The 27059-nt window shown below is 38.9% G+C and overlaps 1 protein-coding gene across 1 annotated transcript in view; it reads right to left on the reverse strand.

Moving 5' to 3' along the window:
- Positions 1 to 27059, reverse strand: part of RERE (arginine-glutamic acid dipeptide repeats) — a 265002-nt gene that overhangs the window by 196672 nt on the left and 41271 nt on the right. Inside the window, 1 exon segment of the mRNA XM_044914376.1 lies at positions 26519 to 26644. Within this exon segment, the coding sequence (XP_044770311.1) occupies positions 26519 to 26644 (126 nt within the window).

The raw sequence follows: 27059 nt of genomic DNA on the forward strand, positions 1-27059 counted from the left end.
AAATTAATTCTTGGGTGTGGCATAATATATGGTTGTGTGTTGTCTTTTGTTTTTGCCATATGAATATCCAGTTATTCCAGCCTGCTGAAAAGACTTTCTTTCTCCCTTTGAAAATAGCTTGATACTATATATGTGGATTCATTTAAATTTGCATTTAAGAACTAAAAGGTTTATTTTAGCCCATGAGACCACTGGCATTTTAATCTCCCTTTGTATGGTATCATCGATACTGGAAAGTATCATTTCCTCTTATTAGCATACTTTATATTTACATAAAATAAATATAATATTGATCTAATGGTTACACATTATGAGATTTTTCCCATTTGAACTATGTATTTATACTTCATAAATATATACTTGTTTAATATTGTGCATATACACCCAACCGTTGACACTTGTAATGGCTAATGCTTACGTTTGCAAAACATAAAATTTCAGCTATAATTACTGGCTGACAGATTGCATCAGATGAATGTATATATCAAAAATCATATTCATACAAAAAAAAACATCTCCTTAAATTTCCAACCCCACTCCCTCACCAATATGGTTGCTCCCTTGGCTGAAAAATTAACATGTTTTAGGATTATTCTGTAAGGGATAAACCAACAGGGAAAACTCAAAGCTTTAAAACATATACTATGGGGGCGGAAGGGTTGAAGGTGAAGGAGAAAAGCATATTCTCACAATCAGTGGTGCAAATTGAGATTTCACAGGCCAATCTTCGTATCTATTTAGAAAGACAAGACAAAGGAAACCTCCTGTATGCTTGAACCTGGCCTAAAAAAATTTTTATAAGAAAACTGAGTATCTGTACCTCTGACATGTGCTGAACCAATATTGTATGGTCTTGTCTTCGTACCTATCCCTCCCTCAAGCTTTATACAAGAACAGTGGCAGTCATGACAAATAGCAGGTCACGATTTAAGAATTCACAGGTTTGTGGTCCTGGGGCTCAGCAGAAAATCATTTCAATAAAAACTAACATACCAGGAATTCTGGGAAGATGGCAGCATCGATTATGGATCTTCCTAGATCCCCACATAAAAACAGATCCAACTAGAGAGTCAAATCAAACTCCCACTGACAGTACAACAAAACGAGGAAACAAGGTATCTTTATAAACTGGTGGGCATAAACCAAAAAGACCTGTGGTTATCAGCATCTGCAGGGGAGAAAAACAGAAGGAATGAATGGGGTATCTAGCCTACCTAAGATCAGGAGGATCTCAAAACAACTAACAGGCAATGAGGTAGATCAAGGTGAGAACAGCAGCTGAAGACTGCAAGGGTTCTGACCATGTGGACAAGTTAGTAAGAGGAGGCCAGAGAAGGCCAAGAAGTCTAACCACTTGTGAACTCATAAAAGGTCAACCACAGTGCCCTGCCAGGACAAGGAGCAGTGACAGAGGGGAAGCTACAGGGAATGGGACAATTACAAATTTAACAGGGAAGAAGTTGTTCTGTGAAGTTAAAAGAAACTCCACTGAACCACATCTCCTTCTGAAAGTTCATGAAAAATTAAATTTGCATAAAAATAAGCAAAAGAAAGGTACTTGAGGATAAACTTCATACAATGTTACTAACAGGAAAAAAAGGAGGAGCTGAATAACTTCCCTACAGTCACTGAAAGCACAGGAAAAAATGCACACACACACAACATACAGCAAAAACTGGAACGTGCTGTTACAAAACAAGTTAAAAGATACCATTAAATAAAAGATACAAGACATTAGGGAGCAATATCTATCAGACTCAGGAAAACTCAGAAACAACATGCCAGACCAATTATTTAAGAAATGAAGACTCATCCAAAAGGAATACAAAAGTGAATAAACACAGCTAACAATGCCTGACGAGGAGAAAAAGAAAGTGAAAAGAAGAAAACTTTTAAAAGTTAAAAAAAAGAAAGAAAAAAACGTAAAAAGGATTCAGGAGAAAGTGACAAATACAAAAGACAGGCAAGGAACAACTAGCAGACAGATACAGGAGCTCCTGAAAAAGAAAACGAAATTTAAGTGTAAGAACAAATACTAAAAACTATAATCCAAGAAAATTTTCCTGAAATAAAAAGATCTGAAACTTCATACTTCAGGAGGACACTGTATACTTAAGCATATTGGTCCAGAAAACCAACATTAAGACACACTGTACACTGAAGTTACTGGATTTGTTTTGTTTTGTTTTTTAAGATTTTTATTTTTAAGTAATCTCTATACCCAATGTGGGGCTCAAACTCACAATCCCAAGATTAGGAGTCACATGCTCTACCGAATGAGCCAGCCAGGCGCCCCTGAAATTACTGGACCTTAAATGAAAAGAAATTCTTCAGGCATCTAGGCAAAAAGAATATGTGAATTATGAGAAAGACAATTAGATTATCAATAGACTTTGACAGCAATGCTTTATGCATGAATAAAATGTAGCTACATATTGAAGGAACTTGGGATAAGAAAACATGACTTGAGGACTATAGTTAATACTGTGTTGCAGATTTGAAAGTTATGAAGAGAGTAGATCTTTAAAGTTCTTATCACAAGAAAAAAATTCTGTAACTATGTACGGTGATGGATCTTAACTAGACTCACTATGGTGATCATTTTCTACTATATACAAATACTGAATCATTATGTTGATACCTGAAACTAACATAATGTTGTATGTCAACTACACATCATTTAAAAAAAAAGAAAACACGAGCCAGCAAATCTGACCTGCAAGTGTAAGAGCACAACCAATCCGTTCTAAACCCTGAAGAAATCAGAGAATAGCGTTCCTACAAGTTCCTTTCTAAGGAATCTACTAGAAAACAAACTCAAAACAACCGAAATGACTAGAAAGACATCCATATAAGGACTAATGTGAAGATTAAATATACAGACTTGGAAAATATAGACAAAGTACTATCATTTAAAACATGGGGGAAGAATATGTAAAATTTTTCTCTAGCTTAGAAATGAATATGAAATGACAGAATTCAAATCTCAATAGGGAGAGTGCAAACAAAATTTTTTTAAAACTCTTTTCAGTAACCATAATTGGTGATGGTAGTATTAATATTGTCTTTTACTGTATGTGTAGGGTGAGATAAAGAAAATAATTGTGGGATTTTCTAATTCTGTCACTCCTGTGTCCCTGAGAACCAGGCATCTCTATATGAAAGAAAGCAGGTACAGATGGAATAAAGATGAGGTTAAATAAAAACTAATTCTGAATTCGAATGAAAAATATCAGTATGAGGTGAACCTGAGTGGTGTGTTGGTTAAGCATCTGACTATTGGTTTTGGCTCAGGTCGTGATCTCAGGGTCGTGGGATTGAACTGCATCGGGCTCTGCGCTCAACAGGGAGTTGGCTTGGGTTTCTCTCTCCCTGTCCCTCTACCCCCCCCCACACACACACTCGAGACTCTCTCATAAATGGATTGATCTATATATATATATATATATATACACACACACACACACACACATACATACATACTATATATATATATAAAGTATATATATAAAGATATATACATACATACATATATACATACTTGGAAAATGTAGACAAAGTACCATTACTTAAAACATGGGGGAAGAATATGTAAAATTATTCTAGCTTATATCTTATATAAAGATATATATGAAGATATACATAATATATATAAAGATATATATATAAATATATAGATAGATCGATCTGAGGGCACCTGGGTGGCTCAGTGGGTTGGGCATCTGACTCATGGGTTTCAGCTCGGGTTGTGATCTCATGGGTCACGGGACAGAGCCCCATATCAGGCTCCATGCGCAGAGGAGTCTGCTTGAGACTCTCTCCCTCTGCCCCTCCCCCACCCTCTCCCTTTCTGGCTCTTTCTCAAATGAATAAATAAATCTCTTAAAAAATATATCAGTATGATTTGTAAGGTATAATGGCTATTTCCCAACTCTGTCCACTGAAATTTTAGAAATTTTCCCATAATATATGAATCAAAAGATCAAGAATTAGTGACCAACCTGGTAACAGAGACCTAAATGGCCCAGACTGTGCTCTTGAAACACCATTTCTCATTAAAAGAAACCAAGGATTCTAGAAGAAATGCTAATTCCAGGTCTGCTGTGGGAAACGTTACAATGCATAAGATGAGGATGGAATATCTAGACACTATTAGACCACTAGGGTCATATCAAAAACACTCAGAAACCAACTGGAAGAGGCTCCTACTAGTCAACCATGGAGCAATCTGGGTTTCAATAAGGATTAAGAGCTGCAATCATTTGAAACCCATCAAAAAAAGGTTTAAGGGTACCTAATGCATTATTTGAAAACTGGGTAAATAAAGAAAAACATCAAGTCTTTATCCTGCCTTTCCAATATAAATTGCTCAATTGGGTAACCAAGTAGATGACATGACGCACTGCCATATAAAATCATTCTAGCTAATAAATAAAAACAAAATGACAGAATTAGAATCTCATAATTTTGCAGCTCCCAAGGAACTACCAGATATAGGTATAATATCAAAAATGAACAAAAACCAGATGTAACATATAACTGGTGAAAGTGTGTTACACCATCCGTAAACCTGCCCAAATGGATCAGACTCGAGTCTGACCAAACCTCTAGATCCAGCCACTAATATGCAAGAAATACAGAGGACAGTGGCACATCTTTAACTGCACTGTACAATCAGTAACATCCAGACTGTGGGAGAATCTCCAGGTCAAATGGCTTGGATTCGTCAATAAATAAAGTGTTAACAAAATAAAGGGATGAGGAGGAGGAAATCTATACAGATTATAACAGATTTAAAAGACATATCATAGGCAAAACTAAACTTTAGCGCCCAGAGAGGCACACTTGGGAGATAAAACTATAAAAGAACATAAGTAACTATTTTGAAAGTCAGAGCCATGCTTATGCTTAATACTGTAGAGAAGGAAGGGACTGTCATCGCAGAAGAACTTGAGAGATGCCTGGCCAAGTCCTGTTTCTTGACCTGAGAGGGATTTCCACATTAAAATAATTCATTAAGCTACACATAGGCTTTGCATGGTTGTTTATATTTGTGCTTTTCAGTAAGGACTTTAAAAAAAAAATTAATAACACACCTCACCGGCATTCTATGTAAGAAAAGATATCAGGCAAAGCTCTGGTAACCAGAGAAGGAAACTCAGGAGAAGGAGAGTGCACCTAAAGGACAAGTCTTCTCTGACAAAGGTGACTGAAACTCAGGCCTGGGACAGGTTTCAGCTGCAGACCAGATGCTGCAGACGCAGTACGTGCAGCAGATAAGAGATGCGTTTTAACAATGTTCACAAATTTACACATTTCATAATTATGTGGTCGCTAGTTATAAGACAAAACAGCAACCAAACCAAAAGAACTAAATTAGAAAATGTATATAAAATACAGACAAGCATGAAATGAGAAAGCAGCTGGAATTTTGTAGAATCACAGGATTCTACAAAAGGAAGGAATAGGTAATTTGCATATAATAGACAATCTCTGTAGCCTATTGGAGCAGAATCCTTAGAGTAAGGATACAGGCTAGGAAACTAAAATTTAAGAACAATTTTGAAATATAAACACACAAAACAAAACTTATGAGAGAACTAGCACTAAATTATTTTCTCACAACGATTCCCACAGCTTCTGATGGAACAAACCCTGTCCTAGGCTCTGGGTCTCAAAAACCTTTATTAAAGGATTCCTCGTCTCCTCTCACACACCTAACAGCCAGTCAATGATCAAAGAATCCTGGACATCCTGACTCCATCGTCTTTCTCATCTGTCCTCTACTGACTATTTTATAGGAAAAAAGCACAGGATTTAAAATTACAGAGACCTAAATTCTCTGAGTCTCCATTCAAAATCTGCAAAAACAGAATCATTTCTACCTACCCTTACAAAAAAACCACTACAAGTCCTCAGTGCATATAATACATAACTGAATTCTGAAGTGAATTCTAAGTGTTCCCTACCTGCAATATAAACTGACTGGTGGCAAGGACATTTGCTTTCGCTGCACAGCACATAAATGCTGCTTAATAACTTAAGCAAGGTCCTCCCTTCCTCTCACTAATAGTATCCAAGATCAGGCCCTCACTTTGGTTCATCTGAACTATTTTAGCAGCTTTCCAGTGAGTTCCTTCTATCTCTAATTTTCTTAAACCACAGTTCTGATCATGCACTCAACTGCTAAAAAAAACCATCCATGGTTCCCCACCATCTAACAAATGAAATCCAGTTTCTCAGCATGGCTTCCAGAACTAGACATATCTTTCCAGCTCTATCATCAACCACTGCCATCACCAAACCAAACTAGACTCCAATATTCAACAAAAATATTCTGCCTCTATCCTTTGTCTAAAAAGGCTTAAGCTTTTCCAGTCAAATCCTTCCAACCCTTCGAGGCCTAGCTCAAAACCACCACTTTGGGTCACCCTTGCCCAAGTCCTACCCTTGGGGGAAGGAAAACAAGTAAACAAGTAAACCAACAAGGGATTTCAGATGATGATCAGTGTCATAAAAACAAAGACATTAAGATTGGGCAATTATCTTTAAAAAATGACTAAGGACAAAACAGAATGAGGCCATGGACAGGGCAGTCAGAAAAACCTTCCAGAGGAGGTGACATCTGAGCTGAGACCTGAAGGGTGAGGAACTAGTCACTTGGAGATACACAGCAAATCCACCAAATCCAGAAACAAATAGCCTACAATCTGCATGAAACAGTACTAGGGACCACAGAGAATACCAGAAATGTTCAAAACACAGCCTGTTCCCTCAAGAAATTTAAAACCCATTTAGGGCGGGTAAATTATCTCATGAAATAAATGTCTTGAAACTGTAGAGAATTAAGCAGAAAGCCAGAGAAGCCCTGAAAACTGAGGGGGAAATGTGACCCACTTTGCAGCCTACAGGTCATGTTGACCCAAAGGCCAAGGTAGTCTACTTGGTATTTGATTCTGATGCTGCTGGAGAAAAGAACACAAAGCATGCCTTTAAGCTTTCCAAAGTAAAACCTGAAACTTTCTAATCTTAATTAGTTCACACTTAGAAAAGAAATATGAAGGCAATGCTTCTAGGCAGTAAACACACTGTTAAGCTGCTAGTCTGGAACATCTAGTCCTCAAATTGCATTTCCTCCACTTTTACTGGACTTCCCACTCCTGCAGCCTCCTCAGTGATGCTGAGTCACAGCTGCTGCTTCTCTGCCACTGACCACAGGCCTGGGCTCACCCAGAATCCTCTAGCAGTTTCTTTCCCTAGAAACAGTGGAAGTACTGCTGAGTAGAAAGAGTTGCCAACCAATCAGTCTCCAAACTATCCTGACTCAACTGTATCATTCTGTCAGTATCTGGAGCAACTGAAAGTTATTCAGCTATTTCACATGTTAAGAACTGAGCATAAGCTTTCCATATGTTTGCTCACTATTAAGGGAAAAGCCAGCAGAGGTCTCCTCTTCTAACTGAGACTCTGAGGAAAAGGTTGCCAAGAGAGTCCCATGGTGTTCTCATCAAATGCACTACATCTTATGCCAACTTCCACAGGGCAGCAAGAAAGTAAAGATCAAGCCACCTGGACTGGCAGATAAGGTAAGTTTTTCCCTCTGAATAACTGGGTGGCGTGAAGAGGCTTTTCTGGGATAAAACAAGAAGGAAAGGTACATATAGTCTTCAAACGGAATGGTCAAGAAAAAGACGGTCTAAAAGCAGGAACAGTCCTGACCCGACCAGCAGTCACTGACCATTTGTGACCAAGGTAGGTTTTTCTCAGTGACTGTGAATGGCAAATGACCATCAGCATTATCTTCACTGACTAAGAGAAAAAACAAAATGCCAATTAATGCCTTTAATTGAAAAGCCAAGCACAATCATCAATTTTCACTGCAAAACTGCCTACCAAGCTAATTAATGGACACTGCCCACAATCTTCCCACATTCCAAGTCCCATCCCTATGACTAAGTATCATCCATATGATGAGAACTACAGAAGACAAACACCACTCTGAACCAACAAGCAGTTGGTGGTAAAAGTTTCTCCATCTAGAACTCACTCTTCTCTCCCTTCCACTGCCCCTTATCTATAAAAGCCAACTCCAAACCACCTGGTTCATCAGGATGCCTCCTCCTTACCTTACCAATGGACAGGTTCAACGATTCTGTGCTTCCTCTCTAATGCACAGACACCGCAGCAAATACATTGCTTTTGAGCTACCTTAAAGACATCTACTTATGCCCTGTGCCTCCCACAAATATTTGCACATGATGAAGGTAAAAACTTGGCATTTTTTCTTAAAGATGCAGCCATCATTCGTAATCCCTTCCTCTAAAGATGCCTAGTACCAAATGCTACATAATAAGGTTTAATATACACTGGCTTAACACACCAGAAGGAAACAAAGACTTTTATACTAGGGGGAAAAAAACAGCAGTGCCACAATGTGAAGTATTATATTCATGGTGAAGACATTTTACCATACTTAATACTGATGTAACAATGAAATTAAGATTTGAAAACACAAATAAAATTCAACTAAATCACAAGCCACTTCATCCTTGTTAAACTTGTCTCTTAAAAACCTCCCTACAACATGTGTTTACACACAACATACCAAAGAGGATCACGCCAATTCCAAACGAACAAAAAGGTACCTTTTAAAAGTCATCTTTTCAAAGAGCTCTACTTCCATACCTTTAAGTAAGCTCTACACCCAGTATGAGGCTTGAACTCACGACCCTGAGATCAAGAGTGGCATGCTCTACTGACTGAGCCAGCTAAACACCCCTCTACTTCCATACCTTATCCTAGAAGAATCACACTTAATCATATTTGCATGAAGATAATCCATCTTGGTTTAAGATAAGGAACTGTAACTAAATTCACAAATTTATTTTCAAATTACGAAAATACAAATAAATGTAAAATGTTAAAAATATTCCTTTCTATGAAAGGTTACTATATAATCTCTTATATTTTACTCTGCTCTTGATATTTTCAGTATGTTTTTCCACCTGAGACATGCAGTGGTTCTCCTAGCCCCCAGAAATAGCTGCTGTCCCTGGGGTCATTACTACCAAAGGAACTGGGCAGCCTTTGTGAATCGGATTCTGTGCTGAATGGTTCTGAGGTTTCAGACCTGTCCAACTGGGGCAGAGATTGCTGGCTGCCTACTCTACTGCCATTCTCCCATTTTCCTTAGTAACAGAACCCCTCCATTACCGGAACACAACCAAAACAACGGCAGCCTCCCTGGAAAATATGTGTAAACTGAAGTTGTTAGATGGGGCTACTAGAGACACTCTGGAATGGGCGATCTTGACTTTTGCCTGTATGCCCTCCTCCTTCAGCTGGCTGTGGTGGAGAACCACCTGCCCCCAATCCACTCCAGAGTAGTACTTTTATAAAACACAAATAAGATGCTGCAGCAATGTCAAACAGCTATAAAAAATCTCTCAATGGTTACTTTCAGTTTCTATACTTATCTCATGGTAGACTAGTAACAAATAGTTCATGCCCTGGGCCATGATCTGAATAACACTGGCCTAGAGCATGGATCTGACAGCTCTGGCTGCAAGGGCCATCTGTGGCCACAAGAAAACCCTGAGAATGGAAACCATGCAGTAAGGACAATGCAGCCGATGGCAGGAAACAAGCAAGATGCCTGAGAATCACGGTCCCTCTTGAAGACACCTTGTTTTACATGAGAGTACAGACTTTTTACCACTGTGATTTAGGTTTTTATTATACACAGCCAATCCTAATAACAACTGATACCCCTACATTTGCAGACCACTGTAAAATTTTCAAAGCACTATATTACCTCTCTTTATTCTTACGAGACTAATCCTATAAGTAAGCAGGACAAGTATTACCTTGATATGACAGATAGATGGAAACTAACACCCTAAAAGATTAAACAGCTCGCCTTAAGTAACACAGCTGGGAATTTTTGATAGTAAGAATTGAAAGAAGCCAGCTGGCTACTTTTTCCGCAAGAGCAATCTACCTCTCAGTGAAGTGAAATTACTTAATCATACTCATAGTAAAATAAAATATAAATGATCAGGGGTGTGTACCCACAACGAATTACATAATGTGTGTATACCAATGGATATAAAGATATACCAGATCAAAATAATAGAGGAAAGAAAAAAGCAATTCCCCACTAACTCTTTTGTTCGGTCAACTAGTGAAGACAGAATCAGATTTAATGACTGCAGTGAGGATGTACTATATTTTACAGTGGTAACAAAGCATTTGTGGAAAGGACACAAAGGGGCAGAAACCCCAGACAATTTTATAGTAATTTAGCCAGAAATGCACCAACTAAACTAAAAGCAAATACAAATGATACATACATATCACACTAGTTTAGGTTATAACATAAACCCTCAAATCCTACTCTCAAAATCTGAAACATTAATACTCTATCTGGATACAAACAGATCTGTCAATAAGTAATAATGCTTCTTAAAAATTGTTTGGATAATATTGTCTTGGTAATAATAATAATGTCCTTTAATATAAAGGCTTCTAAGAACCACTGTCAATCAGATGAGTTCTGTGTTCTCTCAATGGTGAAGAAAGGCTGGCATTCAGCCATCCCCACTCAGTTCCCGCGATGCACTGTGAGCGAAAGTCTATTATTAAAAAGCTGATGATTAGGATCAGCCAATGTCATCTGTGACTGTGGACTAATTTTTATTTGGGCAAGTCTTCTTTGCTTATGTGGGTATCAAATGTTTTATTTCATCAGCAACAAACACTAAAGTATTTGCCCATATCAATACTTACATGTTAAATACTAAATTAAACAGAAAAGTCATACTTTTCATTAAAAAGAGATTTTTAAAAAGGCTATTCTGCTGTCCTGAATATTTTGTTGCAACATTAAAAAGAAAAAAAGAAAAGACCCACATGGAAAATTAGGACACAAACTATAATGTTTTTTATTATGCACATTTAACCTTTCAAATATTTTTTATAGGTATAAGCTAACTGCCAAAGAAAAAATAAGCTAAAAAAAAACCCAAACATTTAATTCCTCCTATATGTAAATCCAAACATATTGTAAAAATCCTCAAGGGTCATCAGTGAGAATAAGTTCTCAAAAGGAATACCTATTAGTGCACTATACAAAAACTATGGGGGGGGAATGGATTGGTTGTTACAGGCAGAGAGATAGGCACAGCTGTAGATATAAAAACGTAAAACACTCACCAGCTCAAAACCATACAGGAGAGGAAAAAAGCAATTCCCCACTAACTCTGCACACCACACAACCCTCTCAGAGGCATGAGGCCAAGTGAAGAAGGAAAGAGAGCTTTGGAGTGACTCTTTCATGGGAATAATCCTCCACAGTTTATATCAGTCAGCAAACTAGAGGCCCACAGGCGATATATACCCTACCCTATAATCCTGTAAGTAAAGTTTTACTGGGAAACAGCCATGCTGTCACGGAGTGTCTATGACCAAGTTAAGGAGGTACCACAGAGAAGACAAAGCTGAAAACATTTCCTATCTGGCGCCTTTTACAGATAAAGCTTATCACCACCCCTGGCTGAGAAAAACATCTGTCAGTAAGTAATAATGTTACTAACCCACCTACCTGAGCAGCAGCAAAAAATAAGATGGCACTTCTCTGGAAATGGGCAAGAATAAGCCTAAGTTTCCTAAACACCTTTGTGTATGTATAGCAGTTTTAGTTCATGAGATGTAAGATTCACCTAGAAAAAAGCTGACCCAAAGACAGAACGCCTCCAACTAATATGCCAAAGACTAAGTAGCCTATGGCTCAGAAATCTAGTGAACCACATTGATATTTTATCTCCCATACAGGGAAATAAAATATGAGTGATAAAACAAATTTCTCTAATGAATTAACCTGAAAGATCCATGATCTCGTGTGACGTATCTTTGGAAACAATGCTGACACAGAGTGTGTGACAATGCCCCCCCCAAGATGACCTGAGAGAAATTCCAAGTTCAATACTCCTAAAGGTCAAAAGCATTATTAAACATGACAGATGCCCAGGGCATGCGCCAGTTAAAAGGCAACTTTCACTGGGTCTCACCTCTCACTACTTCCTTTGGGAGTTAAAATAGCAACTGTTTAACCATTTCATTTGCACCGATGCTAATTTTTAAACAGGCGTTTGAATTTTCAAAGGAATTCGCGTTGCTTCTTGCTAAACTAGATCTCTAAAATGATAACCCAAGCAATAAACCAACAGGAAGAAAAAATACATAGGACTAGAAAACTGGGTAGGAATAAGAATCCATGTGTTCAGATCCCATGACTGAAAGATGAAGATACAAAGGAACTGAGCCTGCAGGGTCCCTGTCCCGTGGGTGTGGAGAGAGGAGAAGAGCAGTAGCCTATCCGAATCAGATTCAGGGCAGAGTAAGAGACTGAAGTGCACTTACAGGCGACCTAATTTGATCTGAACAATAATCAAGTCTGTAAAGCGCGGGAGTTTCACTGTAATTTTGTAAATAAACATCTCGCTGGATTTTTTTTTTTTTAACTGATTAATCCTTTTGACAGTTTTCTAGTCCATCTTCTAAAAGAACCCATTCCTCTGCTCAACAAACTGCCTGATACTCAGTGGTCACCGTTAGGTAATTATATTTCCTCCAGCAATCACAGGAAGGCATCATGTGATCCGAGGAGGAAGTAAGGTTGTCCAGGTCTCAGTCCTCTGACCTTCAATCCAAAATATGAAAGTGCAATATACCTCTTTCTTTCAGATAAAGTAATATACTCAGAAGAATTCCAACTGCATTCAAAGCAGCATCCTAAAACAAGTTGAAAACTGAGACTGTGTTCTCAGATTACTGTGACATTACACAAGTGTGCATTCTACAGACTCCTTCACTGGGATTACAAAACGTACAACCAATCAGCCTGCTGGAATGCCACCTCTCTTTCGCTCCTGGACAGACCACCACCCATGTCATCTACTTACTCATTCAACCAAAATGATTCAGAAAGGAAGGGGGAGCTATGAATCTGGTCAGGGAAACAGGAAACAAACAGCACATAAGATACTGCAAAAAGCAGCACAACAACAGATCAGGCCAGGTGGAAAGGCGGCACAGAAAAGATCACCATTAACCCTCTGCAGGAACACAGGTGGGGCTCACAGGGCATTCCTGGCCCCCCAGCATACACAGAAGCAACAGAGCTGGCCACGGGGTGGGCTGCAGTGTTCAGGAACAGCATCTCTCTCCCCAGAGACTCTCTCACACTGGAACCCGGCCTGGGGTTCACTTCTCCCAGGTGACCCCTCCCACACCAGAGTCTCTCCATGGTAGCTGTGCACCCACCGTGGCTGGATTCCACACACATAAGCCATGTCCAATACTGTTACTGAAGCCGATCACAGGAGTTCACAAAGACCCTCCTCTCTTTCCATCCTAACTTCATTACTCTCCCTTCCCTCTCAATCCTCTCCCCTCCACACTGGATAAAAGGATTTTTAAATCTGATCAGTTTTCCAGGGAAGCAGAAATGTGATTTTATGCTATTCTTTAGCCTCACCTCACGGTTCATAATACAGGGACCAATGTCTCTTAACACAGCTTTGTCCAGCTGAGCACACTCTTCCTGAGGCTGAACCAAAAAAAATCTTTTAGAGGGGTGCCTGGATGACTCAGTCGGCTAAGCATCTGACTCTTGATTTTGGCTCAGGTCATGATCTCGGGATCGTGGGATCGAGCCCCGCGTCGGGCTCTGTGCTGGACATGAAGTCTGCTTAGGATTCTTTCTCTCCTTCTCCCTCTGCCCCTCCCCACCAAAAAAATAATGAAATAAAAAATAAAATCTTTTATAAGCAGTACTGTCTCTACCATAGACTTTAAATTTGTCACACCACCAATTTTGAAACACTGAAGCAGAGTCTCATCTCTCCTCAGACAGACTATAGAAGGGCAGAAGGCTTCAAACTTCACCCACAAGATTCCAATTGTGCCAGTCCAATGGACAAGTCAAATTATGCTTCCACATGGCAATGCCTCCTGTATAACTCTTCCCAGGCCGGTGGATAATGGCAAAGGACTGACCGCAAAGGCTCTTCCTGCTCCTTCATTCTCTAGCCTTTGTATTACACTGGGAGCACAGTGTTAGTTTCTTTTTTCTCTCCCTAAAGCTCACGAGATGAAGTTACTTTTTCAATTGGTTGGATGAAATCACATCAGCTACCTAACAAATTAAAACCGTTTAGAGTTACACTCACACACACACAAAATTAATAAAAATGAGGTCAACTTCTTATAGAATTTTTTTTCTAAGGGAAGAATGTAAAACTCAGCATGTATTAACCAATGTGTCAGGTTGATGTCATATGCCAAATGCAACTGATGTTTGCTAAGGGTATCACTAAAATAATCTGTTAACCACCCACCCACAGCTACAGAAGACAAAACAAACAAGAAAACAAGATTAAAAAATAAAGTATGTGTATATGCCCAACACTCTGTTTAATAACTCCAAAAGATACAAAGCCACTTAGGCAAAAGTAAATCACACATCTACTCAAGAGCGTTGTTAAATGGAAGGAATTATCCAAAGGGCTCCACCGGCCGACTGAATAATTTTAATACAAAATGCCTAGCAAATCTCCCTATGCTGCCAACAAATCACCAGCTGAGGCAAATCCCAGATAATGAAACACTGTAAGAAGGGCTCTTTTTAATAATTTAGCCCATCAAGGAGTGAGTATCGATTTCTTGTTTTCAGCAGAGGAGAGCGAGTTATCTTCGGCCTTAGAGCTCAGTGACAACATCAGGGGATTTAATCACAGTGCCTTTCCTGCCATGCGATCCTTCAACTGTCACCTTGGATTCTTTGTCGTTCTTCATCCATTTCTAGAGAAGCCCTGGTCTCATGGACATGTCTTCCCTACTTAACCAACAGTAACCATAGCAGCATTTCAAGTTCTACAGATTAAACATATCTGTCAATTATCATTTGCCAGCTGCCTTTCTTTTAAATAAGTTTAACAATGCATCAGATATCTTTGTGCATTCCCATCTTGTTTGTTAACGAATCTGCTCAATATCTTAACAGCAGATTGACATTCAATCACTATGGTGAGTGTGCCAATCTCTGGACATCTGTGGACATTTTTAATATATCCAAGTAGGCACTACTAACAAAGGAAAGCTGTATAGGTATCAACCACCAATTCCCCATTCTAACACAGAGGGTAAGAAAGTCCCCAAACTTTCAAAAAAAAAAATTTTTTTAACCAAGTAGTAAATTTAGTGGTAATATTAATTTAAGAGTATTCCTGAATCTTTATATACTAGAAATACTTTTTTAAAAAAAATTTTTAGACTGAAATCCAGCCAATGGTCTCTGATTCGAGTACAAATCAAACTGCCCTCATCCCTGACAGAATGTTCTACACTCCATTTACACTACTCTCAAACTCCACTAATGTCATTCAATTTCCTTTCTGTTACCGTGGGCAATTAGCCCCACCCTCCACCAAGTATGCGGGAGTAGGGAGTTGGGGTCAGCCACTTCTGCTGCTAATTTGCCTTTGGATGCAATTCCAAAGCATCCCTCCACAATCCTTTGGATCAAGTCACCTTACTAATTAGTCCCAAGGGTTTCTGGTTCAAGGTCATCACACACACCTACTGCAGGACACCAAAGGCATTGTACAGCTGCCTTTTTAGTTCCTTCTGTTTTTCCTTCCAAACTATAAATCGTTACAAGGCCCTGGGGCAGTGCAGCGGCATTCTCCATTCGATTCAGGCATCAAGGAGAACTGTCACTTGTCAAGACGCTGCAACCAAGGGCAGCAGCCTCATAACCAACAACACATCCCCCACTTTTCTGTTTTAAGAGTACAGCGAGCTTCCCTCTAAGAAAGATTCAAAGGGCAAAAAAAACAGCATTAGAGACCAAACAGCAAATAAATTAAAACAAAAACATAATAAACCAGCTTTATATTATGTTAGCTGAAAAACGGATATGTGCATGTGTACAAGGTATATGCTGTATGAGTTCCACAAGCCCATGAGAATTCAAACAGGTATGGAAACAAATATTTAAAATAAAAATTTTTTTTCTGAGCCATATACTAATATCTAATCACTGAAACCATCACCAGGAATACACTCCGGGTCCTACACCTCTTCCGTTTCAGTGCAAGGTAGAAAACAGGATGGAAAAACACCAGTCACTTCCCTCCAAAAAAACCTACGTACGCTAGGTTTTTCTGGCTGGTACTGGCCGATCTTCCCCTTCCCCATCAATGCTATACTTCGCATTGATGGTCTCGTTTGTCACATTTAATGTATTCCTTTAAAAAAAAATCCTTCATCTTATTTTTTTTATAATATATATTTTTTCCTGTCTTCTAAATGAAGACAACTACCAATTCAATAATTAGGGAGCAACTTCTCAGAGTCAGGAACTGTTCCAGGCACTGTAGACAAGTAGTTAAAGAATCACAACCCCTTCATTTACTCTCACCAGAAGGACAGACTGCAGTGGACCCTTGAACAATACAGGTTTACAGTGCACAGGCCCACTTATATGCAGATCTCTTATAGTACAGTAATACAAATGTATTCTCTCTTCCTTATGATTTTCTTAATATCTTCTTTTTTCCTAGCGTACTTTGTTGTAAGAATACAGTTTATAATACATGTAACATACAAAATATATGGTAAGCAACTGTTCATGTTATTAGTTAGGCTGTTAAAAGTTTGGGGGGAGCCAAAAGTTATAGAAGGATTTTCTACTGCAGAGGGGGGCATCAGTGCCCCTAAACCCCACATTCTTCAAGGGTCAACTGTATATATACATGAAGTAGCCGGGGTACAATGTCAGGGACATTGGCCGGCTGTCTCTCTCGGACAGGAGCAAGAGATGGGGAAGTTGGAGAAGAGGGCTCATTTTTCTTTTCATTTCAATGTGTATCTTAAATTTTTTTAATGTATTCATTTCCTGGGTTGTCTATTTTATAATTTCAATTAACAGAGTTTAGAGATACATGATTTAATTCTGAGTAAGTTTACATACAACCAAATAACTAAGTAGCACTACTATAGGTATTCCAAAGTAAGTAAGAAAATAAGATAAACCAAATGTGCCACACATTAATGCCACATAAGGACAAAGTCACATCATGCAAACTTCATTTAACACGTACGGAGGTTTCTCAATTATTATAACAAAAATGAAAGCAAAGGAAGAGCTGAGTCATCTTGAGGAACCTGCTAGTGTAATCAAACATGCCATACACCATCCCCCAGCCCCCAATAATCTGGGCCATAAGCAATCAGTAACAAGTGGCTCTTTCATTTCAGCAAAACACAATCACCCATTCTATTAAATTAATGTTGGTAGTTAGAATTTCATTGGTTTTTTTTTTTTTTTAGTTTGGTTTGAATTAATTTATAAATTGTCTCTTAAAGCTGTAGTAGGGATATAAACATGCAGATTATACCTAATTTGTGTGCTGAAGAAGGCAAGACATTAAGTGATAAGGGAGAACCATAAAAACAATTTTTAAAATGCGTAAGATGCTCAGGTTTGAGAAACATAAGTCCTGGAACTGGTCTATATCCTGCAAAAGACATGATCAAATCTGCATTTACAACAGTCACTGAGGTGGAAGGCAGACTTCCATTTGCTAAAGCTGGCTGCCATCAGAATCTCCTGGGGAGTGCTTGGAAAGACTATGGATTCCTGGGCCTCCTTCCAGAACTACTGAAATAATATTCTGGTTTTATAAGTGAGGAAACTGAGGGGCGGAGAGATTAAGTAACTTGATCACTAGTAAATGTTGCCAACATGAATCAAATCAAGACCACAATTTCAACAGTAAAAATGTGTATTTTTTTAACCATGTCCATGATCTATTACTTCTTTTTTTTTTTTTTAAAGATTTTATTTATTTATTTGAGAGAGAGAGAATGAGAGACAGAGAGCATGAGAGGGAGGAGGGTCAGAGGGAGAAGCAGACTCCCCGCCGAGCAGGGAGCCCGATGCGGGACTCGATCCCGGGACTCCAGGATCATGACCTGAGCCGAAGGCAGTTGCCCAACCAACTGAGCCACCCAGGCGCCTCCATGATCTATTACTTCTAAGCAGCTTTTCTTGCCACTGGAGCATAAAGAGGGAACAGACACCATCACAGGTTTTCCCTCTTTCTACCCAAAAAAAAAAAAAAAAACTGAAAATTTATATAGTCCTTGATGCTAAAACTGAAAAACACCCTGAAGGCTCAAACAGGCTCTTCCACCCCCCACCACACCTCTCTCTGTTTCTTCCTTTCACTTTACTCAAAGATCCCACACTTGAATTAATGGTACCTGAATTCTGATCTACTTTTCAAAGGCAGAGCAATTTAGCTTGAGTTAAAAAAAAAACAGTGACATTCCACAATCACCACAGTGACTAGGCAAAAATAATCTTTTTTTTTTTAAGATTTTATTTATTTATTTGACAGAGAGAGAGACAGTGAAAGAGGGAATACAAACAGGGGGACTGGGAAAGGGAGAAGCAGGCTTCCCGCCAAGCAGGGAGCGCAATGTGGGGCTTGATCATAGGACCCTGGGATCATGACCTGAGCTGAAGGCAGACGTTTAAGGACTGAGCCACCCAGGCGCCCTCGGCAAAAGTAATCGTGAAGTGCTAATATTAGTGAGTGAAAATTTGATCAAGAACAGGATATTTACATGGCCTCAAAGTTTCTCCCTACAAATTACTTATTAATTACAAAGGAAAAGTTAGTAACTTATCCAAATAATCAAAGTTAACATCACTAATGTGACAAACTGATATCACAGTCTCTCTAATGTAGAGACCTCGGGACACAATACCACTAATAGTCTGGCCTACAATGCATAACCTAAATCTAATAAGCAGGAAACAGCAAACAACAACAAAAAAACTGGATTATACTCTTTAAAAACATGTCAATCTTATGAAAAGACCAAAAAAAAAAAAAAAAGATTAAGACACTGTTCCAGATTAAAGGAGAGTTAAGAGACATGGTAACTAGGTATCAGTGTGATGCTGGTCTGGACACTTGGCCCAAAAGCCAAACTGCCGTGAAAGGCACTACTGGGACACACAGCAAAACGTGGATGTCTAGAGATTAGATTAGACTGTTACACTGTTAAATTCCCTGCTTTTGGTAACTGTGCAGTGGCTATATAAATAAACGTCCTTGTTCTTACAAAATATACACCTAACTATTTTAGAAGTAACAAGTCAAGATGTCTACATTTTACTCTCAGATTCAGAACAACGGAACAGAGAGCCCAGAAACAGACCCACATAAATACAGTCAACTGACCTCTGACAAAGGAGCAAAGGCCATACTATGGAGCAAAGACAGTTTTTCAACTACTGGTGTGAACAACTGGACAACCACATGCAAAAACAAAAAAAGAAATCTAGACACAGTCTTTACATCCTTCACAAAAATCAACTTGAAATGGATCACAGACCTAAAATGTAAAATGCAAAACCATAAAACTTCTAGAAGATAATGTAAAAAAAAAACTTGACGACCTTGAGTTTGGCAAGACTTTCTAAATTCAACACAAAGCACATAATCCACGACAGAAAGAATTGATAAATTAGACTTCATTAAAATTAAAAACTGTTCTGCAAAAGACACTGCCAAGAAAAAAAAAGATAAGCCTCAAGCTGGGAGAAAAGACCTACAAAGACCTGTCCAAAATATGCAAAGAACCTTTAACACTCAACAACAAGAAAATACCCTGATTAAAAACTGCACCAGAGAACTTAATAGACACCTCACCAAAGAAGATATACAGATAGCAAATAAGCATGTAAAGAAAAGAAAAAAAAATGCAAAACTCCACATCATATGTCATAGAGAAATGCAAATTAAAATAGCAATTAGATACCACTATAGACCTATCAGAATGGCCACAATCCAGAACACTGACAACACCAAATGTTGGCAAGAATGTGGAGCAATAGGAACTCTCAATCCCTGGTGGGAATGCAATATGATACTGCTACTCTGGAAAACTGGTTGTTTTTTTAAAAACTAAACATACTCTTACCATACAATCCAGTAGTCACCCTCCTTGGTACTTACCCAAAGGAGTTGAAAACATATCCACACAAAAACCTGCACATGGATGTTAGAGCGGCTTTATTCATAATTGCTAAAACTTGGAAGAATGAAGATGTCTTTCAGTAGGTTAATGGATAAACTATAGTACATCCAAACAATGAAATACTATTCAGCATGAAAAAGAAATAAGCTGCAAGCCATGAAAACACATGGAGACATAAGAGGTTTGTGGGAAATTTCTGCACTTTTTGGTCAATTTTGTGGTGAACCTAAAACTGCTCTTAAGACTAAAGCCTATTGGGTGCCTGGGTGGCTCAGTGGGTTAAGCGTCTGCCTTGGGCTCAGGTCATGATCCCAGGCGCCTGGGATCGAGCCCCGCATTGGGCTCCCTGCTCGATGGGCAGCCTGCTTCTCCCTCTCCACTACTTGTGCTCTCTTGCTCTCTCCCTCTCAAATACATAAAATCTCAAAAAAAGAAAAAAAGACTAAAGCCTATTTTAAAAAAAGAAGAAACAACAAGTACCTGATATTCAATCTAATTACACAACATGAAATCAAAGACAAAAACAGAAAATGTTCACTTCTAGGCATGAGTCATATTAATTTAGTATAATAATTTCTATAGACCCTGAAAAGGACTGATTAACCTTAGGTTACTACTTAAACTTCACTCCTGTACCTAAGAAAAATCTGGTACTCTGTTGAAGGCCTTTATATTTATCAGAGCTGCTGTCACCAAAAGTACTATATGATATCCTAAGATGAGGGGTAACACTAAAAAAAAAGTTAAGCTAAACAAAACTGCAAGTTCTACTTCCATGTGCTGACATTTCTTTGGCAATTTATATTAGTCAAATTAATTCTGGAGAACTTATAAAGTCTGAGAACTCCACATATTTGCAAGGTTAAAAGACCAACAGTGTCTGTAAGTAATAAAGGGTGATGTAATAATATTGCTGAAAGAAAAGAAGCTCAGTGAAACCTACAAGTAGTCCTTACCCCTCATACAGACCTATGGTTACAAAAAGACTGCTTAAATAATAGGCAGTTTTATAAAACCATAAGGTTATTCAAATCTATGTTCTCTAAATGTGGCTTGTTGCCCCTTTTGTTTAAAAAAAAAAAAAAAAGAGCAGATGAACATGACATAAAGACAGCCCTTAAGAACCAACCAGCTGAAATTAGCCTTTATGGGAGAACAGGATATGAAAACAACCATCCAAGTGAAGGAATTTCTCTGGAAGCCGGGCATAATGCTCTCTATGACTAATACTGGTTGGCTGGGTGTTTTAAGATTTTTTTTTAAGCTTGTTACATTAAAATTCAACAGCTATTAATCACCTTTCACCTAGGGTAGTTGGATTAATCCCAGCATTTGTATCAGGATTTTTCTAAAAATTCAGTTGTTTTAACACCTTTCACTACAATCAAATATAAAAGACAATGGTTATTTTTGGCATTCTTAATGTCAACTGGGGAAGCCAAGGAAATACTGAAAAAGCCGGATATCCTCAGCAACTCCTGCATATCTACACAAGCAACCAGATTAGAGTTCTTTATACGGAACAACTACATAAGAAACATAATCAGCATTTAAAACAGCATTTTATAATAAATGTTCATTTTTAATTATTAAATAATACTGAAGCCCCAAGTATGAAAAATACCACTGTTAGAAATGATTCTTGAAAATGATAAATCCCTTACACAGGCAAGAAATACTACTTTAACACTGGTATGAGTTACAGTCACAAAAGTTTAAACTAGATATTAAGCAAAGCGCCCTTAGCTTTTAAAGAAGTAAATGATGTATGACATAGGCCAGCTACAAGACATCATTTATGGGTCAAGGAAGGTAGCAAGGAGCAGTGGAAAGAGCACTCACTGACCAGATACACAGGAGACCCAGATTCTGGCCTAAGCAGCCCCTCATGAAGCAGGGATCTGGGGAAAGCCACTGGGCCCTAGCTTCCTGCTCTGTGTTAGTGGAGCAGGCTTGTGTAGATCGGTGGAGTGGATTTACTCCAAGGGAAGTGCAAAGTCCAATTTCTTACATGCATGAAGTTTTACCTGAAACAAACACACACAGATTAACAAATACAACAGACTACAGGAATTATTTTTCAAATGTATGTAGATGCCATTAAGATAAATAAGGGAACTCAAAGAGCAGCTGTTTGTTAATGATGCTTTTTTTTTTTTTTAAGATTTTATTTATTTATTCATGAGAGACAGAGAGAGAGACAGAGGCAGAGGGAGAAGCAGGCTCCCCGCGGAGCAGGGAGCCCGATGCGGGACTCGATCCCAGGACCCTGGGATCATGACCTGAGCCGAAGGCAGACGCTTAACCGACTGAGCCACCCAGGCGTCCCAACGATGCATTTTTTAAACAAAAGGATACTAAAAATAGGACCACCACAAGAGCTAACAGGAAAACAAAATGAACTGGTACTAAGAAGGGTTCTCACACCATACTATTAACCACCACTGTCCATTCATTCAGGGTGAGGGCCAGCCTGGGACACTCTCAGTGGCAGAACCCATCTGCTCTACCAAGCAAGTGAGCAGCATGCCAGCTCAGGAGCTTTTCAAGTAAAGTGGAGGCAAAGGTGGGCATCGCTGCAGGGACCATCCAGGAAATACAGAAGTCAGCCATGAGAGCAGTGGAGAGAATACACAAGGCCAGGGTGAGTTCCTGAGTTAAACCTCAGTCCTGACATTGACTCAAGGCAAGATTTTATACAACTGTAAACCTCAAATTTTCTCATTTGTAAAACAAAATAAATATCACAAATTAAACTATGTGAAAAGAGTAGCACAGTGCCTGGGCACAAAGTAAATGCTCAATGTTAGTTTATTTCCTTAATAAACAGCTAGTTGATCTGAGGTTTTAGACGCACTGCAGAGACTTAATAGAGCCACCGTTCTTAATCTTAATTTAAAATTTTTTTCAACATTTTAGGAATCTACTGATTAGCATCCATGGTTGAAACGAATACTCTCTCCAGAAATATTCACATACATATAAGACTCGGCAAGCAATTTCAGGAAGTTCATTGACCCTGTTAAACTCAAGAGTCCTTGGGGCCTATGGACCTCAGATCGAGAATGTCTAGAACACTAATAATTATTTAAAACCTGAATTTGTATAATGAAAAACTATGTGACAACAGATAATGCTTAATGAATGCTTATTATATGCTTAATGCCATGCTAAGCAATTCAGTGAATTATTTCATTATGCTTTGCAACAACCCTTAAGGTAGATAGTAGTGCTATGCCCATTTTATAAGTGAGAAAACTAAGTGTTTTAGTTTTAACGTGTCCCGTTACAAAGGAACGCATCATAAGAAAAACATGTTCTCTGAAGAATAATACACCAAAAACAAAACTAGTAGTTCAAAAAAAATGATGGAAATAACATAGTTCAACCCACTATTACAGTCCTGTCTTATTTATACACTGTGTTAAGTCATTCAACAGAGGTCTTAAACATGCAAAAAGATAAGACTACAAAATAAAAATATTTAAACGAATTAGTCTAAACCTTGATCTCCTAGTAAGGAAGGGGTTAGGTACCCCCAACAAGAATTCCAGCCTGCAGAGCCGCATCCATGACAATGAAAATAAATATGCACTTTAAGTCTCCTTTAAATAGCTGTACCTTTCTGCTTTGGATAGAGTCTCTGTCCTTGCCACTGAAACCATCCACTACTGGGAGCACCTGGGGGCACGCATGGGCACGGAGGGGAATCTCTGCCTAGTCCAGGAAGAATCTTGGAAATGTTTGCTTTGCCATCTCACATCCCTCGCTACCCCTGAATTGCCAGCAAACATAGCATTTCTTGCTTTAAAAAAAAAAAAAAAAAAAATCCAAGCCAACAGATTCTCCATAATAAGTAAAAAGGCTGCCTTTCTAAGCACAAATACTTTAAATATGAACAGATAAGTTAAAAACTTATAAAATTAAATCTATGAGTTGATGTCATCATTAGTGTAGGAACACAGATCACATATACCTGAATATACAAAGAAAGTTCAATTATGATGCAGTTAGCACTACCCTTTAAAATCTAAATTAACAAAAATAGTCTATTAGGAAGACATCTGGTGTATCATGGCAAGAACTGTTAATGATATTGTCTGCAACCCTGTAATCAATTTTTTTCTCCCAGCAGCTCTCTCATTGCACTGTATTAGATCTGTGTGCCTGCAGAATTTATGAGAGCTCCACACATGGGGGGTAGCTTTGCCAACTGGATCTGATTCAGATCCAGCTCAAATGACTTTGGCAGCATGAAGCGTTGTTAAAGAACAATCAATACAGTTTGTTTTATGCAGCATCATCTTGACTCAAAGAAGATTTATTATCTTATTACAGAATCTTCTCATACCTACATACGATGGTATCTGAGTACACCACCAATCATGAACTTATTTAAATCCCCACTGAACACACTACTTTCACTGCTATAAATAAATAAATAAATTAAATAAATAAATAAATAAATGCTGGTCATCACTAATGCTAGTACAAAAAGTTTACTAAAAATCAATGTTATGATGAGCAAAATTTTAAATCCATTCAACAAATCCTGATTAGTGAGTATTGTGGTAAATGAAACAGTCTAACAATGACATCCACACTAAATGGAGAATAAAGTGAGAAAATATCAGCCTGAAAGATAAAATCATTTCTTAGATACATACGGAAACAAGATGATAACTGGTAAAGGCTGAAGTTTTTAAAGTAGGTAGTCAAGCTGGGACTCTGCTAATTTGTCCCTTATGATGTCAGTGTATCTCTCCAGGGATTAAAATTAGACTTTTATCCGCTACACTGGGTTTTATCTTCGATTGTGAATGGTTATTATATCAAAAATTCCAAGGATTTTGTGAACCTTTTTTCTGGTCTAATTCTTGATAAGTTACACCAGCAACTATTTGAACATGAAATTATTGTTGTGATGATATATTATTCCTAGTTTTATGATTATTAATATCCTGTATCGCCACTGTCCCGGTCCTCTTCACTTCACGCATGGGTGACAGCCCTCACCACATAACTGGAGCTTCCACAGTCTGCCCGAACTCCACACTGCTACCCAAACAATCTTCTTGGAATAAAAAAGCCTACGAAGGCTTCTCTTCTGCCTATCACATAAAATCTCCCCTCGTCTCACCTTTACAACGCTCTATGATCTGGACCCACATTATATCCCAGCTCTGCTCCCACAACCCACCAACCTGTGCTCTTCATGGATGTCCTGCAGTCATCTTCTCTCAACTCCCAGCTTCACCAGGCCCACAGCCTACGTGGCTTACAGAGACAGGCTGACATGTACACCTAGAAGGCTCTTCCAGTCTCCCTGTCCACGTGTTACTGATGTATCAAAAACAAACACAGCTCCTCAAAACCTGCCTGCCTTCACAGAACTTTCCCAAGTGCTAGAGCCCATGGGAAGCACTCTCTTCTCCTAGTTTCAAGATACTATTTTTCTACACTGCAGTTGAACAATTCATTATACACTGCCAGTATCTTGTATTATGCACGTGCATACGTGATGGCTATTCCCTGGTGTTATTTCCTAATTGAGTGTGCACTTGAACCCCACAGTCAGATTACATACAAGAGAAAGGTCTTCAACTTCTTTCACGATTAACAGCAGTCAATCAGAACAATAAACACCTGTCTTTCAGAAAATCTTATAATTAAATCCCTATAAAGGGGGAAAAAAAAGGAAGACAGGTGTATATACAACTTTCATAAAAGGTGAGATATATCACACACAAATAACCCACATGGATCACTAACACCAGGCCCTGTGTTCTAGGGATAAAGCACCACAGACACTTCATCCTGCTGCACCTCACACACATCATTAGCACCAAGTACCAGAGACATTACCAGGGCACAGCTGAGAGCACCAGATCTAAACCCTAACTCAAGACTTTGAAGTGTTTAATTCTGTATCTGGCATTGCAGAAAAGCCTGGCTACTCCTGAGCAATATTCTGTAAAATGTCACCTGAGAGGACAGCATCCAAAATAGTTTAGATTCGTGGGCCGTGAGTCCCAATGATGCTGGGGAAGTGCACATTCCACACGTGGACTCCAACTTACCCCCTTTTTCCCCATTTCAGTTGCCAACATCCATACTCGCTGCTGATTGCCAGCTCCTGCTCCTTGCAGCGGCCCAGCATGCTCTCTGCTGGCACCCAAATGCCCCACACCACCAAACCCCGCTGACTTCTGGAACTGTCCTAGAGGGGTAAGGCAAGTCCCGTATTTTGCTTCCTCTGTGCATGTACTTGTTACTCCTTTAAAAACACATACAATACAGCACATTTTTAAAGGGGCTCTGGGGAGGGAGGTAATATTCCTATTTTATACCCTATGGGATATAAAATATTGATAGCTTTTAAAAACGGGATTCTCCTTACCCCTACAGGCCCTCTCCCGGCTTCAGAAAGATGTTGTGGTGGCTGTGATGCCACCGGCAGAGAGCATGCTGGGGGGTCACACAAAGCAGGAGTTGGAGATCTGCAGCAGGCCTGGGAGTTGTGGACCTAAAAAAGAAAAGAGCTTTCAGTTAGCATGCCCAACGTCCCCTCCGGCCCTGGTTACTAGGGGCACGCAGCACACAAGCAGGAATCTGCACCACCCTTTAGCAGATGGCCTTTCAGAGAATTTGTTCTACTGCTGAAGTTAGCCTTTCTGCGTCAATCAGAGCTATTTCCTTATTTCAGCAAGAACAAGCCTATGACCCTTCTGGCTCCACAGTGGAATCTGGGTCCTGTTGTAAAGCTGTATGGTGTGTGCCCCCAAAATAACCAAGTTAAGATGCGACACAGTGCCAAAGCACAGTGACAATGGCATGCTTTGCTTAGAATAAAAACAAAAAAGCAATGGTATCAGATAAACACAACTATAAAATGAACCACAAGTGGACAAACTGAGCTTTCAGAAGAGTTTCCAATGCGA

This window comes from Neomonachus schauinslandi, chromosome 4 (assembly GCF_002201575.2).
Source record: "Neomonachus schauinslandi chromosome 4, ASM220157v2, whole genome shotgun sequence".
Classification (NCBI taxonomy): domain Eukaryota; kingdom Metazoa; phylum Chordata; class Mammalia; order Carnivora; family Phocidae; genus Neomonachus; species Neomonachus schauinslandi.